Genomic DNA, 20,815 nt, shown 5'->3' on the forward strand with positions numbered 1-20,815 from the left:
CTTCAAGCCAAAAAATGTTTTACTTTTACGGTTTTATTTAGAAACCGTTTACCCCAGTGACCCCATGAATGAACTGTGCGCTCTGGGGAATATTTTGATACGGGAAACACTACCAATTGGCCAGGGCTTCTTAAGTATTATCCTATAGGCAGGACCCTCACAGAAGTGCTGTTCTGGTTTGAAGTGTAATTGCAGCCTATCTGCAACCTCAACAAAAGCAGTGACAGCGGATTTGCTTCTTGTACCCAGAGACTCCTGTCCTCTCCGTCCTCTTTTCTAGATTTAGCAAAATTCAATGATAGTGCTAAATCAATTTTTTTTTTTAACTTTCAAGGGAGAAAACACTGGCAGGATTGTGTTTTCTAGGGAAAGCCCTGTGCAAATGAGAAGCCAAGGAGAGCAGCGGAGTGCTCTCCTGTGGCCCCACTCCTACAAGCTCTGCCCATATTGTCTCTTGCTTTTATATTAATTACAACTTGCATTGTCAGCTGTGAGTCTGTAGCCCAGCAAATAGAAAAAACTGCCCCTGGAGACGGAGCTTCTTGTATCTATTTCCCATCTCCTATTGTGCACTACTCGGTATTCACTGCTTTTCTCCTGGTAACACTGCTCTTTAACGCAATTATATAGAGAACAAGGGGAGTACCATCTTTGACTCCCAATTATTAAAGCCATTGGGAATAGAAACATGTTCCCTCCTTGCCCTGGGGTGTCTTCATGGTATTTTTGGCTGGAGAACAGGACATGTACTGTGGAATGTGTACAGCTGAGTTCTCATCTACACTGATGCATGCAGAAATCAATTCTCTTTTATTTTTCTACACACGTCATGTGTTTTTACATGCTTTTGTATATCACGTTGGTTCAGGATTCACTCAACTTCTGCTTATAATTTGGCAGAGAGCCAGTGGTTATTCTTGAAGGATGCAAACTTGGAAACTATCTAGGAGGGGGAAACAAGGAAGCTGTGATAACACAGATATTTTAATCTACAAGAACCCCAGTATTATGGGTAATGCTTTATGTTGTAGGTTGTGTTTTTTGTTTTGCTTTTTATTATTATTTTATGACCCTGGAGAATTTTTTTTCTGTTGCTTAGATTAGCCATGTTTGTCTTTATATATGATCACCTCACTATGTGTAGCTTTATATAGACACCTTGGGGAAAGTCTCTACACCTAGAACTCCCAGAGGGATCTGTCTGTCCATGCTTCTGCAGATTAGATGAACATCATCAGAGTCCCCTCCTTTTGCTTCAGTCCCTGCACTGAACATAGCACAAGAGACACCAAGGAAATGTGACACTTCTTCAAGAGAATGTTTTTGAGAGGTGAGAAGAAGAGGGACGATACCAGGAATGGTAGATAAGATAACTTGAGAAAATCTGGTGAGCACACAGAAAGCCAGAGACCTAACTTGGTTGGGGGAAGCCTTTGTTCTTCTAGTAATGTTAATAAATGTGACTTTAGAAGACACCTGCTCCAGAAAGCCATTGAAAGATACTAAATTATGAATTAACGAGGCTTGACTTTAGAGTCCAACCCAGGCCTGGCTAATAAGAACACTGTCCATGTTTCTCAGCTTCAGGAATTGCTTGTATAAGAACTTCCCCCGCCTCCACCATCATGCCAGTGCTTAAACAGAAAGACCTGTCCTGGCTCCATCCGAACCATTATATAATAGTGTTGGATGACATTTACCTTAAAACATAGTTGAGGTGTTAGTGGTTAATTATTGTAATTTTCATGAGGGGTAAGGAGCTTTTATAGCAGCCAGCTTAATAAAAAGCCTGCAGTGCATAAAATTAACATTACCGGCTGTGTACACTGGAAAGTTTAGTCAGGGGAAAGTGTCCTGCGGTCCACGGTGTTGCAGAATAAGGACATGCCTTGCTTCTTTCTCTTCCATCTCCCTACTGTAATTCTTCTAGCTTTTTACCTGATCATCAATCAGAAAATATCTGACATGAAGAGACTCCAAAGTGACAGAAAACTTGCTCTAATATATTCTGCTCAATTTCTTAATTATTCCTTCCTTCCCTCCCTCCTTCCTTCTTTCCCTGCCATCTTTCTCCGTTTCTTTCCTTCTTTCTTTTTTGATACAGGATCTCACTGTGTTGTCTAGATTGGACTCAAACTCATGGCAATCCTCCTGCCTGAGCATCTCCCCTGCCCCCACAAAGTGTTGGGATTATAGGCATGTACTACCATGTTCAGCTAATTCCTTAACCCTCTTTTTCCATCACATCTTTATTGTGGAGATTTAAGTATATTTATAGTCATGATTTCTACTCAACGTCTTGACTTTGAGTTGATAGCTTGCCTGCTGACACTGCTGTATCACTATTTGACATTGATACTGTTGATCCAAGAGATGGATCATATTATCATCTACTCAAATTCCAAATATTAATTTATAATCTGTTTATAGAAGATCTATAAGGAGAAATGTCTGTTGCTGTTGTTTCAAGTAAGAGTATTTCTCTCATTTGTCTTACTTTGGTTTTATCTCAGTAGCACTTTATTATAGACTTAGTGTTGAGAAAAATGACAGACTGACTTTTTTCCTGATAAACTCTGTGCCCTGGTATCATGGCAAGATTACTTTCACATAGCCAAGTGGTTCTCAATTATTGTTTACCAAAACTAGTAAAAAGTTCTGGTGCGATCTGAAGGATTAATTTATCTTTAAAATTGTGTCCTGTACCCTATACCCCAAACCCTAAAGAATACACTTGCCTATAGGTCCACAGGTTTAGTCAGTCATAGAACATAGGTGACAAGTATACAGCTTTGGCCCCAAGGCTACTGTGTTTCACGTGTGGTTCCTGCTCTCCCGGTCTGCCAGAGGAAATTCCATCTCTTGCCTGCCTTCATGTGGTGCTGATAAAGTCCTTCCTGTACATTAGAATTCCTGTTTCCCTTTAAGCTACAGCAGTGGTATTGGGAATGGTCAGGAAAGGGGAGGAAACAGGAGACGAATATGTTAGCAAAGTAGCATGAGCTGGTACCTCTGGGTTTGCCTTACAGTCTTTCAAAGTTCTTCTAGAAGCCACTGTTCCATTGCTTAAAGCGAAAGTCTCAGCTTGCTTGCAAGGTGGCAAGCAGCCCATGTTAGTTTCATTTTTAAAAGTTATCAGTTGTGCAAATTAAGTAAGGTTTGACAGTTTTTGAGATATCCATGACCCAATTAATATTGCTTCTGTTGTTTATGCAATCTACCTGTTGATAACATTTGGAAAGTTCAGACAGACTATTTTTTAGGGCAATGCATTTGAAAGGTGTAAAGAGATGTCCCATCATGCATTGCTGATCCAGTGCTTTTTTGCAGGGAGTAGTGGATTTTGTAGAGCCTCATGTTCTGATGGATTTTGTGTCTGAGAGCACCAGGAAAATGTGTCCTGGTTATAATAGAAAAAGTGAGAAGGATATTTTAAGGCAATATATATATATATATATATATATATGTATATATATATATATATATATATAAAAAAAAAAAAGGCATAGAATAGCATGCCTGTGGCCACTTCTGAAAATACTAATATATACACACTTCTTTTTTCCTCCCTCTGTGCCTATCTGTCTTCATGGTTCCTCATTTATGGCTCAAATGGTAACTGTGGGAAAATTCCTTGGTATCCTGACATCAGAACCCTTCATCCTGGCGAGACCATGATGACGCAACCTCAACTCATTCAGCAGGCACCCCTGGACCCTCCAGTGGGGGACACGCTTCCCAGAGTGGAGACAACAGCAGTGAGCAAGGTAAAAAGTTAAGAATTTTCCTTGTGCAAAGACTAGGCATGACCAAAATAACTTCCACATTTCATGGTATCAGTCTGTATAAACAGAAGAGAGTCAGGTAAGGATGTAGGGAGTTTACCAGCTGCTTGGTAAAAAGGCAGGGTTCTTCTTGTTACTTTATTTAAAGACTCAGAATGAGCTATCTAATCTTTAAGTCCACATTACAATAATAATTGATTGGTTCTGCCAATTCTCTTACAAATGTGGTTATCTACACTACTTTGGTGTGTAACAGAAAGACAGACCTGCCTAACTGCTATAATCTAGAAGTTGGAATTATACTATAAACAGGATATTTATTTGTAATATGTACTATAGGAGTTCTTTATAATTAAAGGAGCTACGGCTCTAAAGCATGTAAGATACAAAAATTTGTTCTTATTAACTACAGAAATACTGGCCAGGAGTGGGGGTAGAGTGGAGAGATTTATACATACTCTTATTTTGGGAAGATAGACTTTGAAATTCTTCAAATATTGTTTGGCCCTGCTTCTATTCAACTGACATAGTGACCTTTGTCCCAATGTAAAAAAAAAAAAGAAAAGAAAAGAAAAAAGAAAAAGAAAAAAAATAGAGTTTCAGAAGGCAAAAAGAACAACTGCAGATGTCAAGGAACCCTTCTGCAATTTGGGATGAATTTTACCATTTACAACAGAGAGCAATTGTATACTGGTAGGGACAACGCTTCTATGGATAAAATAATCATTTAAAGGAAGATACATTATTGAGTGTGGTCCAGAAATGTATATAGATTTTTCTTTTTAATATTTTACATTAGATGGTGTTTGATTTCTTAGGTCTATTTTATCTTTATTATGATTCTGTTTATGGCCAAAATATTTAAGCATTAGACAGGTTTCCAAGTCAAATACTGCTTTACAGCTTGAGCTGTAATTATACAGGTCATTTCAAAGGGAATCATTGGTGTCCTGTGAGTGTCCACCTTTCTCCATGTTTCGGGCCAGGAGTTTTGGACTCCTGAGTTTCCAAGTGGGTCTAGAAACTGGCCTTTCTTAGGATGTCTTTTACTTTTAAAGGAATCCTGTTTAGAATCTGTCTTTTTAAATAAGTTGTGACTCATAGAGGATGTACTATCAAATGGCAAGGTGTAGAAGAACCTGTGAGCTGTACATATATTGGTTTGAATACATCAGTTGGTCTGTTTGTAAAATAAACTTCATCCTAAGACATTTTGAAGGTGTCGTGTATGCAGATTCAGTTGCGGATCTGCAATACAGAGGTTTAACTGTGGTTCCTAGTGACCCCAGGTCAAATGCAGAAAGCTTTCCATCATTCATTCCTCCCCACTGCCCCAAGTTAGGACAACACAAAGACTGAAATATCTATTAATAAAAACAAAACACCCTCAACATTGCAGGGATGGGTGGGGGTCGGAGGAGAAGAAGAAACAGACTTAATGGTCTAATGAGGCTATCTTCCAGAAACTTCTCCTGTGTGAGGCTCCCTCTGACCTTTCACTTGGCTCAGGAGCCCAGCGCTTCATTTTTCACATTCTTGCAATTACGTTAACGCTTCAAGCATTTCTGACTCCATGTCAGCTAGCGACACCAGGCATAACTCAACACTGTGAGTTTTTCTCTTCTCTGTAGATTCATTAACAGGTCACCAAGGTCCCAGCTGAAATTTAAAACTGACTGGTTCTGTTGGGTTAGTTGAGTTATGGTGGGAGGGATAACAGGAAGGGTCAGAGTGAGAGGAGGCAGGAGAGGGGAAAAGGAGGCTTTGGAGCAGGGAATAGCTACCACCACCGCAGACAAAGCGTGAAGTTTTATCACTTTAGTTAGTCAGCTTTGTTTTATTAAGATTTTTTTTTTTTTGTCAAGAAAGAGAAGACATGTAAGACATCCTCTGGCGAGAAAGAAAACACTGAGCCCTCCTTGCTGTGGGTAGCCGCACCCACTTATCCCTTGCTGAAGGATTTGATCCCCCAAGCATTTTGTTCCTTTAATCATATCTCTGTGGGATTAAAGAATGGACACGGTGGCTTATGTATGTGAGCACTAGGAAGGCTGTCTCCCTTACTTCCCCCTCAACTGTGTTAAAGTTTGAGAGAAAGCGGGGGGAAATTATTGTTTTTAATAAAAATGGAGACTGTTAGTGCAAAGAGAATGTTCCTACCTGGCTCACTGTGTGTGTCCATGGCTAAAAATGCATGCATCGGGGTGTTCTGGGTTTTTTTCTTTTTGTTTTGTTTTGTTTTGTTTTTGACAGCAGGCCCTAAATTTTGAAGGCCAGACTTAAGTATGTTTTGCTCCCATAATCTTTTAAACATGTTTTCAAGATATTTTGATACTTTGTTCCACAAAAATGCTCAGAGTAGCTTTCAGTGGGAAAGATTAATTATCTGCTTCAGGGCAAAGTCAGCAGAGGTATTGACTGAAATCACATATGCTTATCATAGGTTAGATCTTAGAGTTGATGTAGAATGGAAAACCTGCGAGGGAAATTTATGTTCTTCATATTAAATATATCATAATGTTTCATTGGATTCTAAGTTTGCAGTTCACAAGAGACTTCCTTACTTCTTCAGAATTTATTAGCACAACAGGCATATGGAAAACTGTAAAACGATTCAATTTCCAAACAAATTATGATAAACAGAAGAAATAGGGATGAATTGTACTAAATACAATGTTTTCATACACATTTTAAATTAAACTTTAATAGCCATATGCTATAAAACAATACAGGCATTTATGTTGCTTTATAATTTTTGTGACTATTTTTACAATAATGATTCTAACAAATCTTTACTTTGGAACCTGAAAACGCCTTGTTTCACGACCTGATGCTGAAAGGACTGTAGTCACACAGATGCAGATGAAAGGGGTATCTTTTTGCATAGGTGTTTGCATGATAAACCGAAAAGAGAAAAAAAAATTGAAATTTTTAATATTGTAGAAAATTACTCAGAAAATTTGCTGTCTGACTATTTTCCAACCACACACTAGTCAACTGTGTAAATATGAAGCCCGGCTTTTCATTCACTAGGTTTTCTGTTTTCGAAAAGCAGCCAAAGGGAGGGCATTTGTCTTGTTAGTTGCATTAGAATGAAGAAGGAAATCTGGTTTTTCAAGGATAGAATTAGGGTGCTGCTCTGGGCCTGACTTCCAGTCAGTAAACTGGGGTTTGATAATAAGGCTTGGGGTCCCTAGTTCTGTACCTGCTGATTCAGAGGATGCTTTGTGTTTCACTGTGTGTTTTGCCAGAGTGAAGACTAAGCAGCAGCCTCCTTGTTCCTAGAGCACTCTGAGAGCCTTAGATAAAAGGCACAGTATATGTACAAAGTATTATTATTATTGATGGGTTTGTGTAACTCCCATTAACGCTGATGGGAGTTACACATGTGAATTGGCAAGAGAATAGACCCCTCAGTGTTTAGAGCACATGAAATTTACATTTTTTTCCAGTGCTGTAATTGAGATGTTGACAAATTGGAGAATATTGATGAGCCTTTGTTTTAAGTATCTCGTGCCAAGTTTGTTTTATTTTTCCTGGTTTGAACAATGGTATGGGTTCAGCAGCAGTGAATAAAAAGGGTAGAGTAAAGATAACTTTGTATTTCAATATTTTGATGTGCCAATATGAAATAAATTGTCTTAGGCAAATGGAATATGCTGTTTTAATCATTAGCTATGCATGAAAGAAAAATTGATGTTGACATCTTTGCTGTAAAATCGTTGTAATGGGGCCTTCCTTACAATTCATTTTTGTAAAATTCATTTTGTACATTTTGCAGCAATTGAACAATCCCTGCACTGTGAATAGGCAGGATTCCCAGAAATACCGAGACAGTTGGCCCAGTAACTGCTGAGCTCACAGTGCACACCACACACACGTTAACCATACTGTTGCCAGACCCAGATTAACCTAAATACATGAACATGCTAGCATCTATATCTCTAATCGCTCAAGACCCTGGGCTGTACAAGCCAGCAGGGTTCCCCTTGATTCTGCCACCAGACTCCTCCATTGATGTCACCATCTATCATCCAGGCAAAGAAGCTAGAATCCCACAGCTAGATATTTATTTAGTTATTATATAGTTATTTACCAGCAGTAGTGTTGAAATCTACAAAGGTCCCCTTAGAAATGAATGGAAGCCCTTATAGTTAAACATTTGTGAGATATCATGACACTTTTGAGTTTATACTATGTTGCAGTTATGAAATAACATTTTCTCTGCTTTAAATATTCCAGTTATATATTTAAAGGAGGAAGGGGGAAGCCCACTTACTGAAGGTCCTGAATATTCTGTGCTGGGATTTCTCATTTAGTCTAGGAAAACTCTGTCAATGGAATGTTTTCATAGTGGCGGCAATCTCTTTAAAATAACCCTAAATACAATATGACAGACACCATCTGGCATCATCTTTTGCTAGTTGCTTTTAACTTTTATTTTTCTGAGAGTTAAGTTCACCCCAAACTGGCCACTTACTTGTGATAAATACGATAGTATCTCTTTCATCATGATCATTATCAACAATTTTTCTCTCCAACTATAATGGACAGTTGGACATGGACAGAGAAGAAGCTGTTCTATATAAAATATTCATATGGCACTTCCTTTCTCTCCCCCTAAAATTAAAAATGAAAGCCATCCTTCAATCACCAGCAAACATTTAGGTCTATTCTGAAGTTCTTAGAACGTTTTAGGTAGTTGCCATGAGAAATAAAATTAACATCTTCTAATAAATACATGCTCTAGGAACATGTAACATGTTTCATAAATGCTTTAAAGCTTTCTATAATTGTTGTTAATTTTGAGTAATTTCATTCCTATATATATCAACTTACTTGAAAAATCCAGAGTTGGGATTGCCAGATTTTCTTTTTCAACTTAGTCATGTAAAGGGATGTCTCCTGATGCCAGTTAGAGTTTAATTTAGAGTAGTAATTAAACTTGAATACTGCCTCATAAACAAAAGATAAACAATAAACCAGCCACGTTCCCTGCTGTTTCATAGCTTTCTTTCCCAGATGTTTTAGCCTGATAATTTTTACACAGTGAACTACCTAACATGGAGTTTTGTGGACAGAGGTCGAAATGTGTTTGTTTTTTCCCCCCTTTTCTCACCTTTCTCTCTTTTCTTTACTAATCCTTTTTTTCTCCTCTAAAAGTATCATTTAGGGAATTTCCCATCATTTATATACATATTTAAGTTCTGATAAAAGTAACTACTTGATGTAGATGCGTTTTATAGATAACTATAATTTTTTTTCTTAGCTATCACATATTGATTTTTTTTCTAAACTAACATGATCTCTAATGTCTTTCACCCTTAGAGCAGAAACATATTTTCTTTAAGTCACAGTTGGGTAACAAGTCAATGGAAAGGCAGGCTAGACAATGAAGTGTCTTCTTCTTTTTTTTTTTTTGCCCCTCTTCCCCTACCATCCATGCACCTTCACCCTCTACCAGGAATGCTGTCTGGTTGTGTTCCTCTTTGGGTTCTGAGGGTGTCTCTGTCTGGTTCTAGATCCTTCCACTGTCAGCCATGATCTTTCTGATTGTCAGGTACAAGTGGGCTGTTCAGTGTGGAAGCCATGTTATTTTCACTGGGTGGGGTAATTACTGAAAGCTGAGAATAGCTGTACCAAGACAGGGGGATACTTTCATGATCCCATTAGCATAAGAGTGGGTAAATTATTCATGCCAAGTGAGGATTCTATGGGGAAAAGTATAGTTAATGCACAGAGTTTTTAAATGTATCCCTTTCTGCTCTGAGACTAAATTCTTGTTGGAATCAGTTCTCAGACATTTACGGGAAGGCTCTGGTGGCGTGTTAGATGCAGCTCATGTCTCTGTGTTTGCAGCATTCTCAATAGAGACCATCTGGCAAAGATCCAAAAGGTGATTAAACAAAATGATCAGCTCTTGTTGCTGTGTTACATGTCCAATACTCTGGATTAAAAAACATGACCCACGACAGTCAAGCTAACGTCATGCTGCTCCCCCATCCCTCCTCCCCTTCCCGTATAAGAATTCAGATGGCCCACAAATGTGTGTGCCATCTTTGTGTCCTTATGGCCCATAATCATGAACAGGTTGTGCAAATGGTTCTTTCTGTAGCACTGTCTGTTCCAGCAGCATAGAAGCATTTCATATTAATTGGGTCAGTCTAATATTCATATTGACATGGGGAAAATTACTAAAATTTATTCTTATAGCAGACAATGAATATGTGTGCTTTCTGCCACGAGGGGAGTGAAGCCTGACGAGTGCTTGTGCAACTGATTAATTTTTCCTAAAACTGGAGAAAATCAAAGCATGGAAAACTGTCAGTCTCTGGAAACAGTGCACAACCCTTTGTAACTAAACAAAATGGACGGGGTGGGGGCTTTCGGGGAGCTTGTGGAAGGGAGCTCTGTGGAAGGGTGTTAACACCATAATCAGGGATGAATTTACAGTGCCATTCTGAAGAGCCCTCCCTCCCCATAAACAAGCTGATAATCACAGGGAAGCTGACTTCCAATTAGCTTTTCCTTCCCTCACCCAGATCAGCATGTTTATATGTCTTCCTTAAGCTTGGATATGTCTCTACTGAGTTGCTACAGCTCATGTCAAATTCGAAAGTTTGGAAATGAAATGTTTGATTATGAGGAACTGCTGCTAATAAGCAAGGTAAATTCAACCACTCATTTCACGATGGAGTTAAGGTAAAAATGCCAAGATTTGTGACTAAGGGACAGATGTATCTTATCTGTGGGGTTTGCACCAAATGCCGAGCAGAAATATAAATTGAACAAACCAGACATTGTGAGGAGTGATTGAAGAAATATTGAGATGAAATCTTGGAATGAAATATATATGTATATTTATAACAATGCTGCGAATTGCTTACATGTCTCATTTGCATGAGCCTGAACAGTGATTTCATTAAGGGCAGTGGAAAGTATGTCAGCTAAGGCATTCAGAATGCATCACTATTACTCATTAGGCTCTTTGGAGACTAAGGCTGACCATTTACCATTGTGGAAGTCTATGACTGATCGCCCAGGATGCATTTTAGTGCAAATGTCAAGAGAAGATAAAGCATAAAGCAGAGAAGGAAAACATTCTCAAAAACCACTTGAAAACATCATCATTCCTTGTCAGTCGCCCTTTCGAATGGAAAGGAAAGCTGTAGGTGAGGAAGGCGGAGGGGCAGAGGACTCAAGGAGGGGAAGTGAGGTCCCCCTAGAGTCTGTGCAGTGTGGCAGATGAAAGGGACTTGAATAGCCTTGGGGGTCTTAAGGCTATTATAGGGCAACTCAAGCTCTCTTATCATGCTGATTTTTCAATTGATTTTTGGCTGAACAGTACTTGTTGAAGCCCTCCAGAGCATCAAACACAGCCTTATGGCACTATACATTGTAATACACGTGTTCTATTTCCCCCCTTTCATTGTCTTTGCTTTGGAAGCTCAGTCTATACAAACTGCATGTTACCTACCCTCTTCCTTTTTCCCCTTCCTATTTCTACCCAAAGGGAATCTCTTAAGATTGTTTGTGGGTTTGTTTGCTGTTTGTTTGTCAATGGGAGGGGTTAGCGGGACAACTTTGTATTTATTGTCCCCTGTTCGCATCTGTCTTTAATTTGACCTCTGAAAAGATTTCTTATGTCACAGCAGACAATGGTTTTCAGCCACTTTAACTTACTAACATGTATCCCTGTGTCATCTGGAGTACTCCACTCCCTTTCTGGTGACAAGCAAGCAAGAAAGAAAACTGAAATTTAGCTCCTTGCTACATGTGAAATGAATCCTGTTGTTAGTACCCCAACTGAGCAAGGATTCCCTGGCAAGCAAAGGTCTCTGTCAGGGAGGGCATGGAAGGAGACCTAGCAGGAATGTGTCCTTGGGCCTGCCTTCTACCTAGGAAATTCTTAATCTGACACTCTAGCATCACTGCCTCCTCCCTCCCTGTTTCCCTGCCTGCCTAGGCATGAGCACAGTGTTCCCTCTTTTGTACTTCCATAGCATTTCTGTTTCTGTTAGAACATCTTCTCCATAGCACTATAAGGATAGTGTTTGATTCCTAATTTCTCTCCCAGCTTTTCCAGTGCAGGACTACCATTGACTACCCACTCAGCTATGCTATCTAGCAGTCATGGGTCAGCTTTTGAGTCTATGAACAGAATCCATAGACATCACCTCTTTTCCTTCTCAAGGCAAACAAATTAAGGAAAACCTCGTGCCTATGGATTCTGTCATGTTTGCCTAGACATACATGAGCTGTTTGGAATGTATCTACACATCTGTTGCAATCTGACTATATTCCTTAAGGGATAAAAAATAAATTTTAAACTAACATTTTGTGTGTTTATTACTGGCTGAAAGAACCCATAGCTCAAACTTAGAAACCTTTGGAAAATTAAGTAGTCTTTAAACCTTAAATTCATCTCGTTAGTCTTTAGCTATGCACGTGTGGTCAGAATTTGAAGATAGGTTTTCTTCTTATTACACTGTCAGAGAGAGAGAGAGAGAGAGAGAGAGAGAGAGAGAGAGAGAGAGAGAGAGAGAGAGAGAGAAGGGGGTGGGGGAGAGAGAGACAAAATGGTAGATCTGATCAGAGAGAGTGCATTATATGGAAGAATGATTTCGCTATGATGACCTGGGTGAGATAGGTTTGACTTTTGGAGATATCACTGGTCTTTACAAACATGTAAAGGAAGCTGGAAGTAATTTTTAACCATCCTTAGGAGGGCAGCATGCATTTGCTGATTACATACACAGCATTTTAGTTTCTTATAAGTAGCTTTTAGGAGGTGTACTTATTTTTGTGGTCCTTTCCACCTGCCCAGGTTGAAGTCAGGGATCTTGCACTGTGGGTCAGGAGCTCTGTCCTCTAAGGTTGCAGTTGCAATGAAAGGGGCAAGGCCTGGGAAGCAGACTTGGATTCAAGCCTCTGCTCTAGTCAACATGGCTGGCTAAAGAGGAGGGAGCACTACCTACCCTGCAGGTTGCCCTGGAGATTATGTTAAATGAAATTATATGTGTGGGGCACAGGACATTACCCAGCAATGCTTGCTTCCCTCATCCTTCATCTCCTCTGCCCTGTGCTGACGCTAATTAGCTAAAGACCTTGAATGTGTTGCATAATCTTTTGGATGTGCTACATAATCTTTGAGGACTTGTCCTCCCCTAGAAAGTAGACTAGACTCGATGATCTTGTAGAATCAAGCTCTGGGCAGCTAGTTTTTCCATCTGTATTTATTTACTGTTTTACTTTATCTTATATGAGACTGCCTAGAAGTTCTTCATTGGGGGTGTAGCCTGAATGTTCTATGGCCTTGATTTATGACATGAAATGGGATAACATTCTGTTTCTTACTTATTAGCTCAAGATAGCTTTTTCCTTCTCAGTTTATCAAGATAATAAGTGGACATCAGAATTTGTTGTATGGGTAATTGTGACATGACACAAATCCTATGTAAGACAGCTTTGGTTATATAGTCTTGGTATGGGGCATTATGTAAATACAAGCCATTTCCTCCTTGCCCTTCATCCAGCTGGTTCTCTTTCTTTTGTAATTTCTAAACTTGACAGGTGGAATAATACATGAAAAGTATGGTAGAAGGTTAGACTCTATCTAGTTTTATTTGAAAAACCCTTCCCAAATTGTTCCAGAAAGTCTAATTAGTGGTCAGAGATATTATTTAGTCCTGAAGTAAAAACTCTTAATTCACACCTATCTATACATGCCTACCTCTAGTATGGAGCATCTTAATGTTTTTCTACTTGTGGCCTCTTGTGGCCTGAGAAACTTTTAGGTGATCCCCAGAAATGTAGGCATACAAACTATGCCTACAAATCAAGACTTTACTCCAAATAATAAGGAACTTTATTTTAGAGCAATTCACATATGCATATATTTCACCATTTATTAGAGAGAAAACAATTTTACACATTTATAATGTAGATATGTTTATTTTTATATAAAAAACTAAACCCTACACCACAAGACATAGAGTATCTTTAGCTTTTTCATAGATAATCCATATTTTCATTGTAAAAAACCAACTGAGAAGACAGCTTCCCAGAAATGAAAAATGGCACAAGTGTAGGGTCATTTCTGAAATTATTGGAATTTCCGACCTCATTCCAAGCCAAAACTCAGCATATAATTCTTCCTTTGGCGCTGGTGCTTGAACTCACAGCCCCCTGCATGCTAGTCAAGCAATCTATCACTAAGTTAAATTCCCAGCCCTAGTAAATATTTTTTTTTTCTGTTTTGTTTTAGTCAAAGTCAAGACAGCTACTTTAAAACAAATTTTGAAATCAAAGATTCTATCTAACTCAGAACATTCTAAAGACACACCGATATGAGGTTTACATTCTAAGGAATGATGGTGGAAAATTCTAAGGAATGATGGTGGAAAAGTATTAAAACTCTCTTTTATTCAAAATTTTCACAAACAAGCCATTATGTTTCCATGAGAGCAGAAAACCTTGCACATACAGTAAAAACACTGCAATTCATAACTTACAATGGTCTCCAGTCTGAGCTGAGGTGTTTTAGTCATCCATAGGTCATTGTTGCATGCCTTGGTGGCATGCATGTTTCAAAGCAAGCATGCCAAGACCACAGTGAAACTGTAGAATGCAACATGGGCAAGCTCCATCAGGGACATCTTGGATTTGTTACAAGCTTGATTTTGAATTAAGTTTTGGTCATTGCAGGCTCAGAAAGCTTTGACTATTGCCAGATCTTGTAACCCACCTATTCAGTTAAGTGACCCCTTGTTGAGTTGTGGAGCACAACCTCAGTAGCTGTGAGTTACCTAATGTAATATTGGCTTAATTCAAATAGTTACTCCTCATTCCTTCTTAACTGATAGGGAAAGCTGGTTCTGTTGCTTTAAAACTAAGCATTTTTAACAGAAATGCTTACAAAAGGATATTTCCTCTTCGGATTAGTACTTTTAACAAATTCCACCCATTACATAGACTCCTAAAATCTCTGTGTACCAAATGTGAATGATGGGGTAAAATGGTAGATCGCTAGTGATGCAAGCTTCTGGAATCTTCTCCTGACTGATCACCACACACAGAGGCTGATGCATATATGTCTCCCTAGCCCAAGTGTTATTCAAATTCAGGGCACAAAGATTTTTTTTTTTTTTATCAAGCAAAGGGACTCAGGGCATGAAAGTATGGAAAGCCTGGCATCTCCTGCCTTCAGCAGCTGATTGTCTACAGTAAACTGGGGGTGGGGGTTATGAACAGATGCACAAATAACTCATATGAAGCATACATTTGCATGCAAAGGGCATGGAATGATGAGTTCAGGAAGAACGACTGAACTTAGGGAAGGAGATTGGTGTTGAGAGAATAACAGTCTTTGAAACAGGCGGAGCTGAAATTTCCTTTGCCCCTGTCACTCCCAAATGACTATGTCTCTGCCTGTTAATTTCTCTACCTGTAAAAGGAAGCTAATTACTTTCTCACAGGGTAGTTATATAATTCATATACATTGACTTTGAAATAGTCTAGCTTGGTAAATAATGGTAGACTGCAAAGAGCATTGTCTTCATTCCTTCGTTTATTGACCATATAATTGGCTCAAATAAGAAGTGTTCCCTTTTCCAAAACAGGGCTTTGTTATATAATTTGGGAATGTTTGTAAATAAGCATGCATGGTTCTGCTATTACATTTAACATGCAGATTCCAATGCATTTAAAAACGAGAATGATTAAAGCTGTCTGAAACGTTTGTGAAAGTCTTCACAGAGTTGGGGAGGCTCTCAACATGTCATTGATAGTCTTTAATGTTTATCTTCAGGTGAATAGAATAGAAAGGGGACAGGGAGGCGGTAGAGCAGAGAAGGCAAAGGCTCAGAGTTGTGAAGTTATGGGTGTGGGAAGAGCAACAATCAGACTGGACTTGCTGTTTAGAGAATCTAAAGGAAAGCCATGACTGGAAGCTTAGCACACAGGCTTGTGATTACTCTGTGAAAGACCAAACATTCCTGGTGATAGAAAGTACATACAGGCATGGGAATGCAGAGTGCCAGGCTGACCATAGAAACCATTTCTAGAGGAAGGCCTGAGAATCTGAAGCTTTAACCCAGACTTTGGGAAACCCAGGTCTGGGATATGGGGAATACATTAAAATAGTTTAAGCAAAAGGAGGTTATGGTGAGATTTGCTTTTTAAATTAGCTCTTGCAGACTATGGAGATTACATATGAAGAGAGGGAAAGCAAATACAGAGTGGGGGTTAGTGGTCTAGAAGCCACAAGAAGCTTGCATCAAGCTTGCAGCAAAGCTGGAAGGCTCTCCCACTCTGAGCAGCCACTTACTTTTTGTGCCACTCATGCTATATAACACTGCTCCAGGATGTACTTAACTTCCTGCTTGACTGGAAGATACTTGCGGCCAGTTTCTTCATCTTAGGCATCTTCTTCTTCCACACCCTTCTCAGTGCCATGATTAATGTAGAAGGTCTTTGATAATAAGAATTATGTGTATTTTTATTTTTTGAAAAGGGAATTGGGTCCATATTGTGTGGGGCAATGAATAGCAGGCTAGGGAATTAGTGCTTGGTTTGGTAGGTAATAGGGACCTATTGAAGGTTTGTGAATGCGGGTAGTGACATAATCGCCTTTCTTTTGAATGCCAATGACCAGTTCTCCACTGTCTTCCATGGTCAAAGTAGCAGACCTGTATGCTTCCCTGAAATACAGTCTGTTTGAAAGAGTAGATATTCATTTCAGTGAAGAAACAAATTTCCAATAACAACAAAAAATAAAAAATAAAAAAGGAAGAAAAAAAGAAAAGGCAAGGGGAAGCTTTGATATTTTCTCCCAAGTAATCTAAACACTACAATCTAAAATGATTGTGATTCACATGATTCCCAAGAATATCACCTCATTTTCAGGAATTTGTATCTAAAGACATACTTCTGTAAATGTTTATAGTGTTGTAATTATTAACACCTGGAAATGACTCAACAAGATGGAGTAAATATATCATCTTCAGCATTTGAAAAAATATGGTTCCTGGGATATTTAAGTATGCATTACTTAGAAAAATAACAACAACAGCAACAACAACAACAACAACAACACACACACACACACACACAGAGTTTTGTGGTTAGAATGAAGCCTGGGTTAAAGCTGAGTTTCCTCTCGTATAGGAATTTTCAGTTCCCCTCATTTGCTAAATGTACATTTAAAGTCTGCAGCGGGTAGAAACCCGGAGCTTCACAGAGCCACTTAACCATTAAGATGGTCTTTCACATTCTCTCTGGGGACTAATCGCCTTCGGAATACACTCTGGGATTCACTGCCCTCCACTCTGCTTCCTTCACTGAAACCCGTTCAGACAGAGCTAATATCCCAGGGAGTCCTCTCTAGTGTTGTATTTAAGAGGTGGGTCAGCATGAGCTCAGGATCAATTTTCAATTGTGTAAAGAGCAATTTCCTCCATGGCCAGAAGTCTTGTGGACTTCAGCTCTTCTTGCTCAGTGTATTCTCTGAAGCCAGCTAGCCTTGTACTTACACTTCATTGTATTAATCGATGTGACTTGAACAGTTCTCCAGTGTTTGATTCAGAGGAAGCACATTTGATTACCTCCTTACAAATGCAGGAATGGAGAGTTCAGCAGACTTACCTGTGACATGAACTAAAGTGATGGTTAGTCTGAAACCCAGCACAGAATGCACTTGCCTTCATGAAAAGCAAATTTTTAAAACTGATTCCCCTTCTCCATCTCTCTGTCTCTGTCTGCCCCTCCCCACAACCCATGTGTTCGCACACACACATCCATGCCGCAGCATGTATGTGGAGGTCAGAGGAACACTTGTAGGATTTTGTTCTCTTTTTCTACCCTATGCGTCCCAAGAATCAAATTCAGATTATCAGGCCTGGTGGTAGGTGTCTTTATCCACTAAGCCATGGCAGTAGTCCCAATCTGAGTTAGGAGATGGGTGGAAATCCGTGGAAGAAGGCTGAAAAGGGAAGATAACAGTCCTTGCATATTTGGAAGTAGAACACTTGGCTTTTGTTGCCAAATGGTGAACAGTGGAACTGGCCATCCTTAGAGAAATATCTGGGATTCGGTGCTGCAAAACCCCACGTGTCTTAACCTCTCTGTCCTATTTCTGCAGTGTAGCATTTGCACTGGTTACATTTGCTGGTGACATATTTTCTTCAGACTCTTCCTTAGAGTTGGAAGATCCTGCCAGGCATGTTAGCATCTTCAGGAACATAAAGAGATATACAGAGTTTTATTGAGTGACAGGAACTTCTGAATTCATTCCTGTCTTGGGTAGAGTGGGGGCAGAATTACCCACTCGCACATGTCACACCCTTCAAGCTGTGAGGTGAAGAATCAGGTTGGTCCCATCTTGTCCCTTAAGTTTTAGCAAGTAATTAAGAGCCTTGGAATACAACTGAGTTTATCTTTGCTATGGTGAAGTGAGGAAAAGTTTGATTTTACTCTTTTCTTATTATTCTTTTTAAAATTTACTTTATTTTATGTGCACTGGTGTGAAGGTATCAGATTTCCTGGAATTGCAGTTACAGACAGTTGTAAGGGGCCATGTGGGTGCTGGTAACTGAATCAGGGTCCTCTGGAAGAGCAGCCAGTGTTCTTAACCACTGAACCATCTCTCCAGCCCATGGTTTTACTCTTGTTTGTCAGTCATTTTTCTACAAGACTTTCAATGTTATACAGTAATTTTGCTCAGAAAATTACACCACCTATAGGCTGTTAATGTAGTTCAGCTTGAGAATACTTTTCCTATTTAATACAAGGTCAGGGATTCAATGTCCAGCATTGAAAAAGAAAATAAATTCATAACACAACTTAATGGATACCCTTATTTCATGGCCACAGAGGCCAAATCATCCACTCTCATATTAGCTTTCTTATACTAATGCCTATTCAATCCTGTCCAACAGTTACATCACAAAACTGATGATCCATGCTTTGAGAACCCGTAACCTAAGTGATCACTGAGTAGCTACTTTTAGCTGTTAACCAACTGCCAAAATAAAACAGCAGTTTAGGCCACTGAGTGTTTTCAACACCACTTTGCTAGCAATAAGAGAGATACCTAGAGTTGATCTAGCCAGTGAGTACTAGGTAAGTGGCCTTCAGTTCTTGTTTTCCTTACCCCCTACTGTCAAGAGTTACCATGGAGACCAGTACATGGTAACTAACATGCTGCAAAAAGTGGGCCACAAGGTCAGGCAGAAACCTTTAGCAAACAAATAGGTAACTGTATGCAGATGAGAAAGTAAAAAGGCCCACCTTCAGAGACTACCGTCCCTAGAGTAGAGATGTTACCTGAGGCAGGATGTCCATGTTCATCATCCACCTTAGAGCAACAGTAAGCTTCAAGATCCCTAACAACACTCAAGGCCAAGTGTCCATGATATCACCACCTCAAACGGTAAACATGAAACGACACATCTGTCTGTAAGACTTTCATTTTTTCCTTCTAATTTAAAAAGCAGAAAAACTGATGGCACCATTTTTCCTTGTAGTCTTATTTTAGCAAATCAGTTCATTCGTTCGTTCCTTCTTTCCTTCCTTCCTTCCCTACCTCCTTTTTTCTCTCTTTTGTTCTTCCTTTCCTTCCTTCCATCCTCCTTTCTGTCAGGTGGATGTTAGACTGTGTATCAGAAAAGTAGCAACAAGACATCTTTTTAGAAAGAGAAGGATAAAAGTCTAATTCATGAAGTCTCTGACAGCAACACTAGGCTACATAGCTCATGTGTATCAAAGCATCTAGGAGGTGGGGTTATAGCTAAGTTGGGGGCGTGCTTGCTTAGAGTATGTGAATCTCAGGTTCAATCCCCAGCACCATACACTAGACATAGTGGTGCATGCCTGTGATCCTAGCACTAGAGTGAAGTAGACAACAAGAGAAGTTCATTTCTAGGGCATCAGTGTGCCTGAGGTCAGTACGGGCTATGTGAAACTGTCTCAAACAAAAACAAAACCCATCAAAGTCAGGATAAAGAACAATCAAGCCACATTTCAATTCTGACTTTTTCAGATTAACTAATGATATTAGTATTCTTTAGTTCTATATGAACTCACAGAGACTGTGACAGTACTCAACATGACTTACATAAGTCCAAACCAGACAAAACTCCCAGCATGGAGAAGGGGAAGTGGGCATAGTGATCTATCCCCTAACCAAAGAGCTATTTGCAATTGCTGATAGAAGAAAAAACAAAAAACAAAAACAAAACAAAACAGTTTTCTTCAGTGGAGTGACACTGGGTATATCAACTGTATCCCAGGCCAGGCCAAATGCTCAGGAATAGACAACCAAAGGAAATGTTTTATTTTTGTTGTGCTTTTGTCTTTGTTTTAATATTTAAGAGAGAAAAAGAACATCAAGTGGAATGGGGGGGGAGAATCATGCAGGAGTTGGGGGAGGAGAAATGACCAAATATATTTGTATGAAAACTTTTCGGAAATGATGCCTCTTTTGGGGGGCACTGAGGGGAAGTTAAGACTGGGTCTTGCTTGCTATGTAGTCCTGGTTGGCCTGGCCCCTCTCTCCCTACCTCTGGAGTGCATCATAGGCATTCTGCCAGCACCATGCTGGCCTTGAAATCCTATGTTTAAGGAAGTGTTTCTATGCTTTACGGAGAAATTAAAATGTAAAACTCGAATGTTTTTAACCTTGGCCTTAAGAACAGACTGGAGTCAGGGTCTAAATCTTAATTTCTGCCCCTGAATGTCCCTGGGTGACATTTAACCTCTCTATGCCTGTCTTCAATTGTAAACACAGAGATGGTGTGAGGATTAAATTAGATGATGGAACTGGATCTGTGTCCTAGGTGAGGCATCTACAATAAAATATGCTCCATAAATGAGGATTACAGTGGTACTAATGTGCATATGAGCACTGACTTTATTAGTTTTGGTTCCATAGCTTAAACTTTAAGCCCACATTACTGTCTGTGAATTTCAGGATACAGTGTAATAAAATTTCTGATAAAAAAGGAAGCGATAATGTAAGGCACTTTGCTTGT

The 20,815-nt window shown here is 39.4% G+C and overlaps 1 protein-coding gene across 7 annotated transcripts in view; it reads left to right on the forward strand.

Annotated features, from left to right (window-relative positions):
* The window catches only part of Meis2 (Meis homeobox 2), a 208,507-nt gene that overhangs the window by 14,253 nt on the left and 173,439 nt on the right, over positions 1-20,815 (forward strand). For all 7 annotated transcript variants that reach the window (XM_051183762.1, XM_051183761.1, XM_051183765.1 and 4 more), the window contains one exon: positions 3,653-3,767. In XM_051183762.1, the coding sequence (XP_051039719.1) occupies positions 3,653-3,767 (115 nt within the window). The remainder of the gene's footprint in view (positions 1-3,652; positions 3,768-20,815) is intronic.

This window comes from Phodopus roborovskii, unplaced genomic scaffold, assembly GCF_943737965.1.
Source record: "Phodopus roborovskii unplaced genomic scaffold, PHOROB, whole genome shotgun sequence".
In the NCBI taxonomy this organism is placed as follows: domain Eukaryota; kingdom Metazoa; phylum Chordata; class Mammalia; order Rodentia; family Cricetidae; genus Phodopus; species Phodopus roborovskii.